We start from the raw sequence: 16,064 nt of genomic DNA on the forward strand, positions 1-16,064 counted from the left end.
GGAGAGGAGAAGACATCAGACAAGAAGAGGAGAGGAGGGCGATGAGGATGCGTATGCGCAGTGGGGGTGTGGGCGTCCACACAACGGCGGAGGGAACAGGCGCGACAATAAGCTGCTTTGTATCTAAATAGCAGAGCAGGTCGTCAGCATGCAATGAAGCTCATGCACTACCATTTGTCTATCTCATATTTAGGCCTGGTGTCTTGTCCTCCCTGACCCCTGAAATCGCTCTTTTCAAGGTTCTCCAGCTCGGTGCTGAGAAACTTCAGAAGACGGTATAGGTCAGTGGGCACATCCTCAGGTGTGTCTGCTTGCGGTGTAGGCGTTTCAGCAGCGGGCGTGCGGTGGTACTGGAGAGCGATGTCGTGCGTAAGCGCTCGCAACAGGATATCTGAGAGCATCGACGAAAAGGAGGACCGTTTCACGCCGAGGGTTTTGAGGCCACGGATGTTGACTAAAACCTGGTCGTTGAGCTTGCGATGGCCACTTGTGTCACTTAAGGACCTGATCGGGTTGATCATTCGGAGCCTGGCGAAATACTCTTGCTCCATTCGTGTGCGATCACCGAAACGCTTCTTCAGCGTTGCAAGAACATCGTAGTAGCAAGCCTCCGTCGTAGGTAACCCTCCGATTGCCGAAGCAGCATCTCCTTTCAGAAAGTCATAGGAAGTGGAATTTCTCGCAAACTGAAAGGCGGCTATTTTTATCCTTTGGTCGAATTGCTCTCAAAATTCATTCCATCGGCACAGGTCACCATAGAGAGGAGTGATGGTGAGTTTCGGTAACGTTGGCCCGGTTCTCTCCAAAGTCGTAGCAGCGACTGGGGACGTGACATTCGTTACGGGTCCTTTCATAGGTGCAGCTGCCTTGGAAAGGCGGTTGCTCTTGCTTTTTAGCTCAGCGATGACGCGTGTCGCGTTATCTTGATACTCGATCACGCTCGCCTATTCGGCCTCAAATGTCCCCTGAGTCTGAATGTAAGCTTCGAGCTCTTCGCTGATCTTATTTAGCTCGTCGTTATTCGCCTTGAGTCTATCGTAAAGCGACGCTAGCTGGTCGGTCGTAGCACAAGGATCGGTCATGGCGGCACTTGCCTCGTTGATGATCCCTGTTTTCTGCGGCCGCCTCGATGTCCTCTTGAACTTGAGCTTCTCCATGCTGGCTCCGCCGCCTCGATGCTCTTGGCAGATCCCGGCTGTGGGTACCGGGTTTCGGCACAAAAAACGTTGAGTGAACGCATTGCGGGAACCGAGCAATGAAGCTCTCTGTGGTACAAACAGAAGAAGAGGATTTATTTCCGTGGCCCCAAGGACGGGCGTTCGACGTTCGATTCCTCGAGGGGCGAGCTTCATGGCGCGAGAGGCGAGCTCGGAGCGCGAGCTATGCGCTCAGCGTCTCTGACACATCCAGCTGTATTCTTCGTCTTCTTCATGCATCGGAGAAGCATGGCGATGATAATTTCTCACAAAGGAGTGCTTTCAAGGTGATTGGTTCTGGGCTGAGGCGCTCTAGTTCCCGCACAAGACTGCACCTTGCGTAGATATATGCGCAACATTCCAACAGCAGATGCTGCATGATTTCCAGCGATCCGCAGTTGTCGCAGTATGGGTTTTTGGTGACACCAAGCCGAAAAATGTATGACTTCGTAAGCGCTGTGTTAAGTCGAAGTCGGTGGTATAGCGTCTCTTATCGGCGCAGAAGTACCTCTGGCAGCCTCATCTTGAGCTCAGGGTCTTAGTTGCGGACGAAGGCATGCATGGTGGCGTCGACTTAACCGCCCTAAATGCACAGGGTAGTAAAGTGGATGAGGAAGCTACACAACTGTATTATTAACGGCATCCGACGGCTTTGATATGTCAGCTGAATCTCTAGAATCTACAGAATTTGACTCCGTGTAAAATTATTAGGAACAACTGGCTCCTTCACTACCCTCAAGACGTCTTTTAGGAGAATTCCAGATGGTCTAAACAAGATCATTGATGGCCGTCTTCGTGCCAAGGAGTTTTATATTACTGTTTGATGAAATTAGAACTTGGAACCCGAATTTCCACTAGTAGAACCACTTCGCTTCCCTAGTGAAAAACAAGACGACAACGCCTTGCTTTAAAACATGATTGATATGCCTACACAAGCGCTTGCTGAAGATGTCTTGGTCGTCGATTGGGGTGATAAAAGAAGCTGCTGTCGTCTTTTTCACCCGCTTATGCAATAGTTAGTATCAAAGAAGAGACCATCAGTGTCACATGCAAAAAAGCGCTTTGGCTATGAATTGTGTAAACTAGCTCGTAAAAGCTTACAAAGATATGTTTAAAACGTAATTTTTCATAATATTTCATAGTTTGATGTGTACTGACAAACAATGACATCACGTATTTGTATGCAGCTCAATTGTTGAAACTCTGCACTGTGAACATTAGGCTGTGTATCAAAATGTATTGCATTTTTGCATGAAATAGTGAAAGATATAAAATAGTTTTTTCCTGGTATAAAATAGTTTTGTTTCGGTTTTTTCAGGCTTCTCAAGGGTGCAATCGAACACTGCCGGCGGGGCCCGAATGAGCGCTAATAAGTGCTTCCTGCAGAGTATCAAAGAGAACCGCACGAATCTAAGAATTTCAACTTACAGTGAAGCAAAAAAGGTAAAACAGTAGTATTCTTAAATCATGAGCATATGGTTTAGGAACAGTTCATTTGGTTTGGGCTGTACAAGTGCTGGAATTCAGGGAAATTGGCTGACGAGTACGATACTACCTAATGCGAAATTTGTGCACAGAACGCACTGCAGTCTTCCCGATAGGGCGCATAGTTGCTGCGCCTCAGGAAGTGATCGCGTCATCAGCGGACGGAAGATGTCGCGCGCTACTTTGTCATTAGGCCCGTTACCGCAGGGGAGAGTCTCACAAGGCGCCCTTGGTATATCGCCCACCCCCCGCCATTTAAGCATACTTTCCTACCCCGCTTTCCTGCTCAGTCTATCTTAATGAATCTCGTTCTCTCGGTTACAACGAGGCCGAGTAGGGACGACGCGAAACCAAAGAAGCGTAACCTTGAGAGTAGTAGTACTAGAAAACAGGTATTGAGCTCAAATAAAATGCCAACGTCTTCTCAGACGTCGGACGGCGTGGTTCTCTGGTTTCGTACCCATATACGGCCAGCAGCGTCTGGCCCCTGACTGCCAGCGTGAGCTGGATCGGCAGGGCGGGCTGGACCGTAAGGTCTCCCATCGCTCAGGAGGTGGGGTAGTGGAGGATGGAGGGGGAGGGGGGGTATAGGGGACTTGAGTGGAGTGCATTCCGTCAGGATCTGTGCGAGAGTGCTAATGTTATTTGTGTAAAATGGACAAGTATCCTCTTCGGTCTCTAGATAGAATTTATTCATCAAGACAGGGTGTGTAAGTAAACCCGCCTGAATGCGCCTGATGATTGTTTGTTTTCCCCGCTCAGGGTGCGTTGCGGCTCGGGAAACGTGCGCCGATCCTCCCTATACTAGGAGGTAATCTCTCTGGACGTGGGCACCGGGTTGGTAGTGTCGGAGTCCTCCCCTGCCCGGAGGGCCATCGCTCGGGCATGATAATCGGCTATGACGTTGCCGGCTGCCTCTGTATGGGGAGGCACTCATACGAGCGCTACAATTCGCTCCGGTGCCCTGTTTGTCGTTAATATCGCGGCTGCCTCTGAGGAGATCACCCCTTTCCTGTAGCCGCCGTAAGCTGTTTGGAGTCTGTGACCACCATCCTAGCGCACGGATGGACGAGCGCCAGGGCTATGGCCATTTCCTCTGCTCTCACTGACTCTCTGGTATTGACTGCAGCGCTGTTTTTGAACCGTTCCCCGTCGGGTACCACCGCTGCTGCTTTGTTGCTGCCCTTGACGAGGGACGCATCCACGTATAGGACACCCACCATCCTTTGCATTTTGGAATGAATCGCCTGAGCTCCGGCTTATCTCCTGCCATCATGTTTCCCCGGCGTCATGTTCCTGGGTAAGGGCTTGTTGGTGGCTGTCGTCATCCATTCAGTTTGGATGGACCTCTTGATTGTTGCTCTCTCTTTGCGGCACCCTATCTTATCCAGCAACGGGAGGCCATGATTTCTCTGACTCAGGGGGAGTCGCTGGTTAGACAGGTGAGCTTCTATGAGTTCATCAACTGATCTGTGTGCCTCCATGGCTTGAAGGCGCTGGGTCGACGAATAGATGGGTAGGCCTAGGGCTTGCTTGGGGGCCTTTCTGATTATGGTAGCGAGTGCATTCTTTTGCGTGTTGTTTAGATTAAGATACGGGGCCGAATATGTTATCCTGGATGTAATGAATGCCTGCACCAGTCTGAGGGCGTCTTCTTCCTTCAGTCCTCTGTTTCTAGTTGAAACCCTTCTCAGCAAGGCTGGGGTCTCCTCCGCGCTGGTCTTGATCTTGTCGACGGCGGCCTGTGCTTTGCCATTGTCTTGAATTAGGAGACCGGGGATTCTGCATGTGTCCGTCGGCTTGACTTGGGTGCCGTCAATTTGGATGCGGATGTCTGGTGGGGGCTGCTTGCGGGGCTATCCTGGTTGGATTACGAGGAGTTCCGACTTCTGCGTCGCGAAACTGAGTCCACAGCTCTTCGCGTACTCGTGCACTGTGAGTGCTGCCGCCTGAAGTGTCTCCTCCATCCAGCCGTCCCAACCCGCTCGCTCCGTGCATATAGTAATATCGTCCGCGTAGAACGCGTGTCCGATTCCTTCGATTTGCTCTAGCAAACGTGGCAGTGGCAATAAGGCCAGCTTGAACAGGAGTGGTGATAACACTGCTCCCTTTGGGGTGCCCCGCTCCCACAAATCAATTGGCTCCGATCGCTGTTCACCCACTGAGATTCGTGCCTTGTGGGAGGACAGAAAGTCTTTGACATATCCGAAAGTGCGCGTCCAGCACCTCGTCTCATTGAGGTTAGTGAGTATACTAGCATGAATAGCATTGTCGAATGCCCCTTTGAGGTCTAGGGCGAGGATTACCCTGGGGCTGTTTCACGTAGCTCTTTTGATTACCAGCTCTTGAAGCTGAAGCATGACGTCCTGCTTTGATAAAGGTTTGTGGAACCCAAACATCGAATTTGGTCTGTGACCTCAAGGTGTTCCTGAAGGGGACGCAGAACCATACGTTCCATCACCTTGCCAACACAGGCGGTCAGCGATATTGGCCTCATGATATTGGCCTCATGTCAATCGCACCTCAGCCTCTTTCCACTCCGGCGGGAGTTGTGAGGCTTCCCAAGCCTTATTTATATGTTCGAGCAGCGATTGCGCCATCCTGCCGTTCAAGTTGGCGAGCAACCTGTAGGTTATGGCGTCTCTCCCCGGAGCGCTTTTCTTGTTGCTCTCGTCAATTTCTGTCGGCAACTCAGAGATCATGAACGGCCTGTCCAGGTCTTCATTGCTGGGTCCTGTGTATTCGCGTGGGGTCGGGTGTTGCCCTCGCTCCGTTTGAAGATAGTGGTTTTCTAGGGCCTCCACAAGCCGGTTCCCGCCTTCGTCGTACGTGTTTAGAACCTTTGTCAGCAACCGGTTGTTTGCTGTCTTGCTGCCTGCTGGGTATATGAGGTGCCTCAGCAGTTTCCATGTCTTGCACACGGACAACTGCCCCTGAAGGCCGTCGCATACCTGAGCCAGCTTTCTTTTCTGAGCTTCACCACGTATTTCGAAATTTCGTTGTTAAGCGCGGCTATGCGACGCGCGAGCTTCCTGTTGCGCCCTTGCCTCTTCCAGAGCTTCGTGAGCGAATGCCGGGCCACCCACATGTGAGCGAGCCTGCTGTCGACGAAAGGTAGCTTCGTTGTAGTTGGAATTTTTTTGGGTGAACTTGTCGAGGATCTTCTTCTGCTTACCGGCCCATGTCTTGTACGAGGTATCTTGCGGCTCCTCTTCTTCCGCGCCTTCACCATTTTGTTGTGTGTATGCACGCATCTTATCCCAGTCCGTTATGCTAGCTGCTCCCAGCTTGACCCGGAAATCTGGGACACGTATGGTAGTGTGATGATGGTGTGGTCAGAGCCCAAGTCCTCGCCCTCACATTTCCACGAGATATCCAGCACTCCGCTGAGCCAGGACAGATCTGGGCCCGTTTGCTCGAACGCGATAAGTGGGGGAATAAGTTCTCAACTACGACTTTACCGCTGTATAGGTAATAAGTCGTTTGCCCAAAACTGATAGAAACGCTCGGTTAAGGTAGCGTTTCTGTTGGGTTTTCTGTCAACCGGCCTATTTGTCGTGGCCGAATTCAACTTATTGGCGTCTTATTCGTTAGCGAAAACTTAATCGGGAACTTATGCGTACGGGCAAACGGGCCCTGGTGTTGTATCTCTGGAGACGCTGTTACGTCTTCTTGTGGGTACTCCGGGTTCGTTGATTGGAGAAACGTCCAGGTCTTCCATAGTCTTGACCAAAGCCTTTCCCCTCTTTGATTGAAATTTGTATTCCCATAGTGTGTGCGGCGCGTTGAAATCGCCCAAAATCAGGAGTGGCCTGTTTCCGGGCAATTTCTTCGAACCCATCACAACTCGATCGAATTCATAGTGTCTTTGCGATGGTCTGCAGTAGACGCTCATTACGAAAATATTGATTTTACTGCCAATTTCCTTTGCGTGTATTTCCACCGGCGTGTGCTCATATCCTGCTTGTGCAGTAAGGTGTTGAGTAGCTGCTATGTGATTCTCCACTAGAATCGCCGTACCCAGTTTGGTCGGGTCGATGGGTGTAACGTATCCCGGAATTTTTGGGACCGCCCTTGTCTCTGTAAAGCAAAAATGGCCGGCCCAGTTTCAACCTGATTCATGTAAAGTGCCAATTCCATGTCTTTGTAGCTCATTCCTCTGCAGTTCTATTGGAAAATGATCGTGAGCTTTTTGCGGCCCATTTTCATAGTCCTTCTATTGTTAGTTAAGGTCATTGTCCTCGTTGGTGGATGTCTCTAGCCGTCCCCTTCTCCTTTAGATGGCCTCCTTGATCTTACTCATTTGTTCCTTCTTTAACGATTTGAATTTCATTCTGATCTCGATGGCCGCCACTCGTGCCGCATACTTCTCATGTTTAGTCTTGAGCGTGTTAAGTCAATCTTCCATGCGTTTCAGCGCCGCTAGAATGATTGTTTCGCCATACGTTAGTTGCTTCTGTTCCTCAACGGGTGGCTGCGTAGCCGTTTCGCTAGTCTGAGGCTCTTCAGCCTCCATAGCGTCCTGCTTCTGCGGTGCCTGTGTTTTGCTAGGAGGTGGAGGGGGTGACATGCTACGGGGCATTTTCCCCGGGGCCTCCGCCGCTGCGTTTGTTTCTGCGCGGTCGTTTACCGTCCCCTGGTCTGCCTTTGCAACTAATTGATCTATTTTCCTCATGAGCCCCGTTATTTGGGCGCTCTGTTGTGATATCTGTGCGTTCTGCTTTGCAATGATCTGCTTAAGCTCCGCAGTTTCTGCACTTTCCTTAGTTGTAGTCTTACAGGAGGGGGAGGAAGGGTTGAGGGGGGAGGACTCCCAATCGAGCGATTTGGGAGACCCTGGCCATGCCCACCTTTTTGGTTGCTGATCCTTGTTGTTCTCCAGGACGTCCCCGTGACCTCGAACGCTGTCCCCGTGCTGACGCCTCGCCGTCCTTGAGCTCGCTCCGCCGCCTCGAACTACTCCGCCCGGCAGACGCTCCTCTCCTCGCCGTCTCCCAGCGGCAGTTGCCGACCTGCGCCATCTTTGAGCTGGATCCCCCCTGCCGGCCCCTGCCGCCGCCGCGCGCCCGTGAGTGCGCTCGGGAGTGGCTGCGCCAGCGCCCGTCGGCACTCCTTGTCGGCGTCCTTGATCTCGAACTGTCGCTTTGTTGGGGTCCGGCTGCAGGACCTCTACGATTGCGACTTCATCCTCGTTCATGTTGTCTCTGCCGCTTCCTTTCCCGTGGGCGCTGCCGGATGAGGAAAGGAGTCTTGAAACGCGCTTTACACGTTCTGTCCGCTGTGATGTGGCTGCCGCTGAAAAGACCACACTTGGGCTCACACACGTGATCTTCGATGGGCTTGGCGGTTCCGTACCCTCGATAGACTTTATGCCCCAACCGGCCGTAGCTTTGACATGCCTCAATCTGCTTTCTATATAATGTGAACTCCGTAAGAAGATTGCCGTACCTGACATATCTTGAGACTTTCCGGCAAACGCGATGACCACCGACCGAGATCGCCCGATGCGATTTGCTTGTAATGCCGTGGGGTTATAGTCCTGCACGACTGGATCTTGGATGTCCATGGCCGTGTCCTCGAGAGAAATGCCCCGAATAACTCTTTTAACGGTTCGATTCGGTGCGGCCTCGTATGTACTGACCTCATATGCAGTTCCCCTGGTGTTGATGCGCTCAACCGCCGCATAACGGTCACCATTCTCCCCCCGAGGGCTGCTTATTACGAGAATGTTCTGGTGCCCGTTGGGGCAGACGATGTCCTCTCTTGCTTTTTCTGCTGCGACTTGCGCTGCCGCCGCCAGAGCTCGATTTAATTATGCTCTAGTCGCTTCACTAACGCAGAGCCCACCTAGTGGTCGGCCGACGATCTTCATGTCGCCTCGCGGGAGCTCCGGCATCCGTGACTTCTTCAGTAGCCTTCCCTTGTGAACAGGCGGGCGCTTTGTACTCTCCGGTCCGTCCACGCCCGTCCTTGGGCTGAAGCTGGCGTCTTAGATGACGTCAGGCGTGGCCTTGGCCGCCTCTCCTCCGGTGCCGGGCGGCGCCGCCGATTTCTTCAACTTCTCCCTTACCGTCTTCCAGCCGTTGGCTGCCGTGCATAAAGCCGGGTCAACTTCCCCCCGTCGACTTTTATGTACATGTCCGAAGCCATCTTTTCCAACAGCCAAATAATTCCCGCTGTCGCTATCGGTGTCCGCCCGGAACCCTCCTCGACCCCGGCCTGGCCGAATTCGAGGTTGGGGTTAGCGCAGCGGCGGCAGCCGATTTCACTGAAAGTCCTGTAGAATGTAAATCCGAGATCTCCTACTTGTCACATTGATATCCACATGTTTGGGAAGTCTGAGCTTTTGGTGAAAGAATCCGGTAAATTAGGATGAAATAATCGCCGTGGTCGCGGTCGAAAGACGGAGCGAGGTAAACATGCGTGCGCACTCCTCGCCCCCTGGTGAAGGAGGCGCAGGAGTGCAAGTTAATTTTTGTTAAGAAGAAAAGAGAGTTAGGGCCTGCGGCCCTCCGCACAGGTGCACTTCCTACTCCGGGACCCCATTGGTCAAGGCCTCCGCTCCCTCCCGTCGAACTAGAGCCCTTTGAGACTCCAGCCCCGAGCAATTGAGCAGGGCTGCCTCCAATGCATCTCTGGTAGGGGAAGGGTTGGGGGATAACGCAGGGTTGCTCTGGCATGCCCACACCATGTGGAAGGTGTCGGACACCTCCTCACAGTGGAGACAGCGCCCGTCTGTTTTAGCGTCGAAATGCTTTGCTACTGCAGGGCACATAAATGTGTTCGTCTGCAGGCGCCGCAGTATTCGCTCATCGACCCTGCTCAGACCCTTTGCAGGGGCTGGGTAAAGCCGGCGGTTATCGCAGTAGTGTTTAACAATTTCTGTAAACGGCAGAAGTGGTTTCCTAATCTCCGAGCCGGGAGAGCATGGGTGAGGCGCCCGGTGGGTAAGCGCTCGGGCAGCCGCGTGCGCGGTCTCGTTCCCTCTCAGAGCCTGACGCCCCGCAGACCACACAATTTCTTTAGGTGCGGGGTCTACGAACCACACCACTCGTTTTAAAATACTGTAGGCCAAGGGTGGTACCGCACCCACTAAATAGCTTTCATAGGCTCGGCGAGAGTGCGTGATTATTGTCCTTCACTTCGGGTCCGAGGCGGCGAGCGCTATGGCAATCGCCTCGGCTTGCCTGGAGTTAGGAGCCCGGTAGGAGAGCCCATCGACTTGCTGGTCCCTGTGACTTACAGCGGCAGTGAAGAACCCTAGAGGCGACGGTCCTGCCACATCAACGTAGAACACACCGCGCCTATTTCCGTATTTCCTTTGCAGGGTCTTAGCGCGTGCTTCTCTCCTGCCTTCGTGAGTGTGTTTTTCCATGTTACGCGGAAGTGGATGCACCCAGAGCCTGTGCCGCCATAACTCTGGCAGTTTGCGCGTCTCCTCTGGGGGGCACTCGTGTTTGATTTGTAGGCGATTAAGCAAGTGGCGCCCCGACGCCGTCTGTGCGAGTCTCGTGTACTGATTTGTGAGATGAGCCTGTTTCAGCTCTTGATACGCATTGAGCACTCCCACCCCCAATAACCTGGTGTTGGAGGTAGCCACCGGGAAGCTTATGGCTCGTTTTGTGGCCTTCCTAATGGTGACGTCAATGCTATTCTCGTGTTGCTTGGTCGTACGTAGGTAGGGTGCGGAGAAGAGGATCCTACTGGTCACAAAGGCATAAGCGAGCCGGAGCGCGTCCTTGCCCCGTAACCCACCGCGCTTGTTGGATACGCGTTGTATCATCCGTCCGACCTGTTCACCTGTTCGCTTAAGTTTGGCAATGATGGTCTCTGGGCTAAGTTTGTTGTGAATAAGCAGACCCAGGATCCTGATTTCTTCCACTTCTTTGATAGAACCACCTGTTAAAGAGATGTAAATCCTTGTGTTCTCTTTAGGATTGGGTTTAATGCGCAAAAGTTCTGATTTTGTTGGGGCACATTGGAGGCCGCACTCATTAGCATAGCTTTCGACAATGCTGGCAGCCCTTTGAAGGCGGTCCTCCATTTCCCGGAGGCTGCCTTCTGTGCTCTATATTGTCATGTAATCGGCGTAAAGGGCATGTTGTATGCCCTCTACCCGAGCTAATTTGTGTGGCAGCTGCATCATAGCGATCTTAAAGAGTAGCGGCGACAAAACCGCTCCTTGTGGAGAACCCCTAGTACCCATGTAATATGGACCGTAGTCCTCAACTTCGGTCCTCAGAAATGCTTGACGTTTGGGGAGGAAATCTCTGACGTACGCGAACGCTTTCTGACCACAATCCGTTGTGCTTATGTTTGCTAGTATGCTGCTGTGCCGGACGTTGTCAAATGCCCCCTTGAGATCTTGGGCAAGGGTGGCTTTAAGGTTTTGTCGCATTGTAGTCAGTCGAATTACGTCGCGGTGTAGCTGGAGAAGGACGTCCTGTGCTGACATATGTGGGCGGAACCCGAACATAGTGTCAGCAAAGGGGCCCGTGGACTCAATGTGTGGAGAGAGACGATCCCGGACCATCGCCTCCATGAGCTTACCCGCGGATGAGGTGAGCGAAGTTGGACTCGGATTATCAATATTAACAATTTTTCCTATTTTGGGCATATCAAAGTGACAAAGGAGGTTTTCCATTCTGGGGGGAGTGGACGGCCGCCCCAGATTTGATTTATGTAATCGAACAGTTGGAAGTAGGCCGAGTCCTATAGGTTCGCCAATGGTTGGATTGTTATACGGTCTCTTCCCGGGGCTGTACCTCTGCGCATCTTAGCTAAAGCTGCCCGAACGTCTTGTAGTGTAAGGGGAGCAGCCATGTCTGGGTTCTCTTTACCTGCGTACTGATACTCAGGTCAATTGTGGTCTTCCGTGCGGCACAGGTGGTGATTCCCCTGCCCTTGAGAGCTACGCTTTAAAAACATAAGGCAAACTTAAGCCTCGTGTAACTGAATCTACAACCACTTGCTCACCTGGTTTGGTCCATGCACTCCAGCACCCAAGGATGGCTCGAGGGATTCTGCTCACGCTGTTTTTAGATGACCGTCACAGGGGAGGTGGTGCACACGCGACAAAGTTTCATGCGGTTTTTACACCATTTTTGTTAGTTTGTGTAAAGCTGTTGTGAATAGAAAGGTAGAATAAGGTCTTGCGAACACGTATAGAATCAGTGCCTTTGTTCGCTCACAGCAAATTATTCGAGAAGAAACAAACAATTATAGGCGTTAATCTTCAGTTGGGAATGAAATTGGGGCTAAAAACGTGGTACATCTTGTACTGACAGATAGATAGATAGATAGATAGATAGATAGATAGATAGATAGATAGATAGATAGATAGATAGATAGATAGATAGATAGATAGATAGATAGATAGATAGATAGATAGATAGATAGATAGATAGATAGATAGATAGATAGATAGATAGATAGATAGATAGATAGATAGATGGATGGATGGATGGATGGATGGATGGATGGATGGATGGATGGACGGACGGACGGACGGACGGACGGACGGATGGATGGACGGACGGACGGATGGGTATATAGAAGGATATACCTTCTCTTTCCCAACTAGGCCTCGCGCCATCGCATTTAATTTATTTATTCTACCACTACTTGCTTTGTGGGAGTGTTTGGGGGTCGCGCAGTAGTAAAAATATTTGTGGTGCTAGTGGGGTTCTGTGTCCACCTCACATTACTTAGGACCGTGGTTTAAATACCAACTAGCGCAAATGTTCCTCAATTTTCTTGTGTAATAAACTAGTTACCTTGTTTATAGGACTTTTACATAAGAGTGAGGCACCATTTGGAGCATTTATTGACTCGTTTATTATGCCTTTAAGCATTCTTCCAAGTATTACGTGCTGTGTTCTTGCCGTTTTGTGTACTGTTCGTCGGTTCTATTTTGTAGGGCATGGACGCCGGATATCCGAACAAAGTTTAACATAATTTTGTTAGAGCCTTTGTTATTTTTTGCAAGTAAAAGTAGTTGCCTAACGGGAAATTATATTTGCTAGAGAAACCTAACACAATTTTTTTATTCTGTGAAATGCTGGGCTTACAGGTACTTTTTTAGTTGTTGAGAGAGGGAGAAAGAGCGAGTAAGAATTTTCGCTGCCTCTACCCTCGTGACCATTAGATGCTGGGAGCCTTCCTCCAAGTGGTCCAGGGCCTCCGTCCAGTGGTCAGGAAAGTTTATGGTGGGGCTGGGGTCAGATGGGCCGGCCCACATGGGGTGCAGCAGTGCGGATGTAACACCACGGTGTGGGCAGAGGGGAGAGACGTAGCGGATGTGTGGATGGGTTGGCGTAAGGCTGAGTTGGGAAGCAATTCAGTTTGGAGGAGGTGCCACAGCCGTTCCTCCGAGTGGGTTAGGGATGGCTCAGCTGGTGGTAGCGAGTTGCGGCAGAGGCGGTAGTAGTGAGTGACCTCTCTATAAGTGGTGAGGGAGTCCCTGGCGGAGTGACCTCCTTGACGGGAAGTGGTCTCGTCAGGAGTACGTGTGACGAGTGACATCATCGTCTTCATCAGCGCCATCATCATCATCATTGGACTGGACGGGTGCGTGAGCTCTGCCATGCATGAGATGGAACTCGACTGAGCAGATGGGTGGTCGCTCGCCTTCACCGTTCCTCGAAGTTCCGACCAGGCAAACTCTTCAATAAAATGCAGGAAGCTGCATCCATTACAATTGAGTCTGCTTCCTACAAATTGTTGACCCGGGCGTGATCCGCGCCTTTCACCTGGCCAGCGGCACACCGACATGGCTACGTAGGGGGCTCGCCCGTACCGGAGTTCCAGCCACGCAACATCAGTGATTGGTTCTTCAAGCTTGAGGCTACCTTCCTGCAGAACTACGTCACCATGGAGCCACTCAAGCCCTCCATCCTGTGGTAGATGCCTCCGCTCGAGCCCCGCTGCCTCCTCGCTACACCACCGCCCAGCAAAACTCTATACGACCACTAAGGCTTCAGTGACGACCCGTTTCGGCTTTCAGCAGAAGTGGTACCCGCATGGCCTGCCCTTCGCCGCCGCCCATAGTACCCTCTGTACCATCGGTGTCGCCCCCTGCCATTAGTGCCGATCCACTAGGCGTCATCTCCAGCGCGGCAGCCGCATCTGCTCCAACTCCAACAAGGCTTGCAACCGAGGTCATTGCGAACGCCTACCAGCGATAGTCTGCCTTTCCCTCTTCTACCACTCCATACGAGGGTCCGGGTGAGCAAGTTTGCTCTGTCAGCGCAAATGCCTCTCCAACCTGGTCATCCGATACACCGGCGTCACAAGTCATTTACAATTTACACCACGACGTTGCCACAGTGCCCTGCTCCACTGCACTCGCAGCATTACCAGGGTGAAATGCACATCGGGGTACCCTCCCCGTACACCTGCCAACTCACATCTCTCGTTCTGCAACAATGAACAAAGTACCTGGATTGTGGAGGGCATGAAAATACTAGCGGTGATGACTGCATGCCGCCCTTTCGGCTATCAGCGCAAAATCCACAAGTCCCCGCACAAGCAAATGCCGACAACACAGCCACGACTACTGATCTTTATCAAAAGCCCCGAGAGCACCCCATCACTTATGCCCTGGAGGATGACAAAATTAAGCCCGACCAACCGGCAGAAGGCGTCAATCATAACTTCCTGATGTCGCCACCGGTAGAGCCCGGTTATGCTACTCGACGCCAACGCCACCATCGACGTCTTAAGCCCACGTCAAGGAAGCGAGTTTCATCGCTGTCATATCTACAGCGCACACCTACGAGCCGTGGGTGGTGTCTTGCCGTTGTGATGTTATTGGTGATCGCTAGTCCTCGGGACTCGCGTCACAGAACCCAGACAGGCAGTTGAGACGGGTGCATAAAATGGAAAGGAACATTTATCTGGGCGAGATGATTAATGAAACGGACGTTGCGGTTACAAGCAGACTGCGACAATAAAGTCAATCCTAAAAACACCAAGCTCTTAAGGGCGTAAAAGAAATAACAGTTCCCAGTTAAGATCAGACACGTGTAGGTAATAGCTCAAATGTCTCACGTCGCGAAGTCGATGCTAAGGCGTTGAAAAACCGTGGTCGTCGGCGCCATTTTGCTATTTGTCCCAGGGTGCACCACGTCACAGAGTCGATGCCGGTGATTGAATACGCGGTCGTCGACGAAAGACACGGCTGAACACTGCAGCCTTGCTGTGTCTCCGGGCATCCTTGACGACGGCCTCGGCAGACCACGGCTACTGCCTCTTGCGGGCAGCCCTTAAAAACCTTGCTCCTCGGAATCCATCCCTGCTTCAACGAACCACGATCTCCTCATCTTCTACCTCTTTTTTCGGTCACTGTTATGCTTTGGCTATTTTGCTGGTTCCCTTGAGGCTACACCTAGCGGGCACTTGTCCACAAAGGGCGATTGTTCACAGTCCGTGACCTGATCTTCTTAATTAACTTCCTCGTCGTCGACGCTTTGTCCGACGCACACACCACCGGTGTTCCCTACCTCACCACACCGCACAACAACCTCCCGCAGGCTGGCCACGACTAGTGCTAGCTCTTGGCGTTCACAGGCGTTCTAAGACCATCATCTCGCCGCAGCTGCCGTGATCCTAGGCGGCGCACCGTAATTACACTTCGAGCCTGCGCAACGAAGCAGCACCCGATTCCATGGTCAGAACGTCATTGTCAAAGGTGTGGGCCGGATGGGGCCAGTATCCAAGTGCCAGTGTGCCCGCGCAGCCAGTGGCCGCTCGCAGAGAACCAGCTCTACAAGCATCGCCCTCTCGACACCGTAGCCGCGGCTCGCGGCTCCTTTACCTTGGGGCTTCTACACAACCCGCAAGCTCATCTCTCCTTGCACTCTGAGCGAAGGCCACCTGAGGGCTATATACGCCCCAGAAACACTCACCTGACTGATCAAAACTTTTGTAACAGATCCAGATAGTGCTGCCAGCAAAATTTCTGAATGGCGGTTTTTTAATCGGATTATATTACTGAGAAATTGAACTGTACTCCCGGTGCTATGCGGCAGGCAGTTGGTTCTCAACCATAAGTGTACCGGGGACTTATTTTGGAGTTGAAAAAGTGATGCATGCCTGGATCGCTTTGAGTAGTGTGCCGATTGTTTGATGATGAGGTTTGACGCGCTGACGCTTCGTAGGTGATGAGGCGTGCCGTAGTGCAGGGTTCCGGATTACTTTCGACCACCTGGCACCCTTAACGTGCGCAGAAATATTAAACACATGGGCGTTTTCACTTTCCGCCTCCATCGGAAAAGCGGCCGTCGCGGCCGGGTGTCGAACCCGCGTCTTTGTGCTAGGCTTCACAACGCCTTGGCGACTGAGCCACCGTGGTGGATTATCTAGTATGTCGATCCGAGTCAT

At 52.0% G+C, this 16,064-nt stretch overlaps 1 protein-coding gene across 1 annotated transcript in view; it reads left to right on the forward strand.

The window, feature by feature from the left end:
- Window positions 1–16,064, forward strand: part of LOC144138092 (4-pyridoxate dehydrogenase-like) — a 236,464-nt gene that overhangs the window by 57,514 nt on the left and 162,886 nt on the right. The window contains exon 5 of the mRNA XM_077670184.1: window positions 2,515–2,639. Coding sequence (XP_077526310.1) covers window positions 2,515–2,639 — 125 coding nt within the window. The remainder of the gene's footprint in view (window positions 1–2,514; window positions 2,640–16,064) is intronic.

The sequence above is a fragment of the Haemaphysalis longicornis genome, unplaced genomic scaffold (assembly GCF_048455015.1).
Source record: "Haemaphysalis longicornis isolate Haplotype H1 unplaced genomic scaffold, Haemaphysalis longicornis Haplotype H1 scaffold_5, whole genome shotgun sequence".
Classification (NCBI taxonomy): Eukaryota; Metazoa; Arthropoda; class Arachnida; order Ixodida; family Ixodidae; genus Haemaphysalis; species Haemaphysalis longicornis.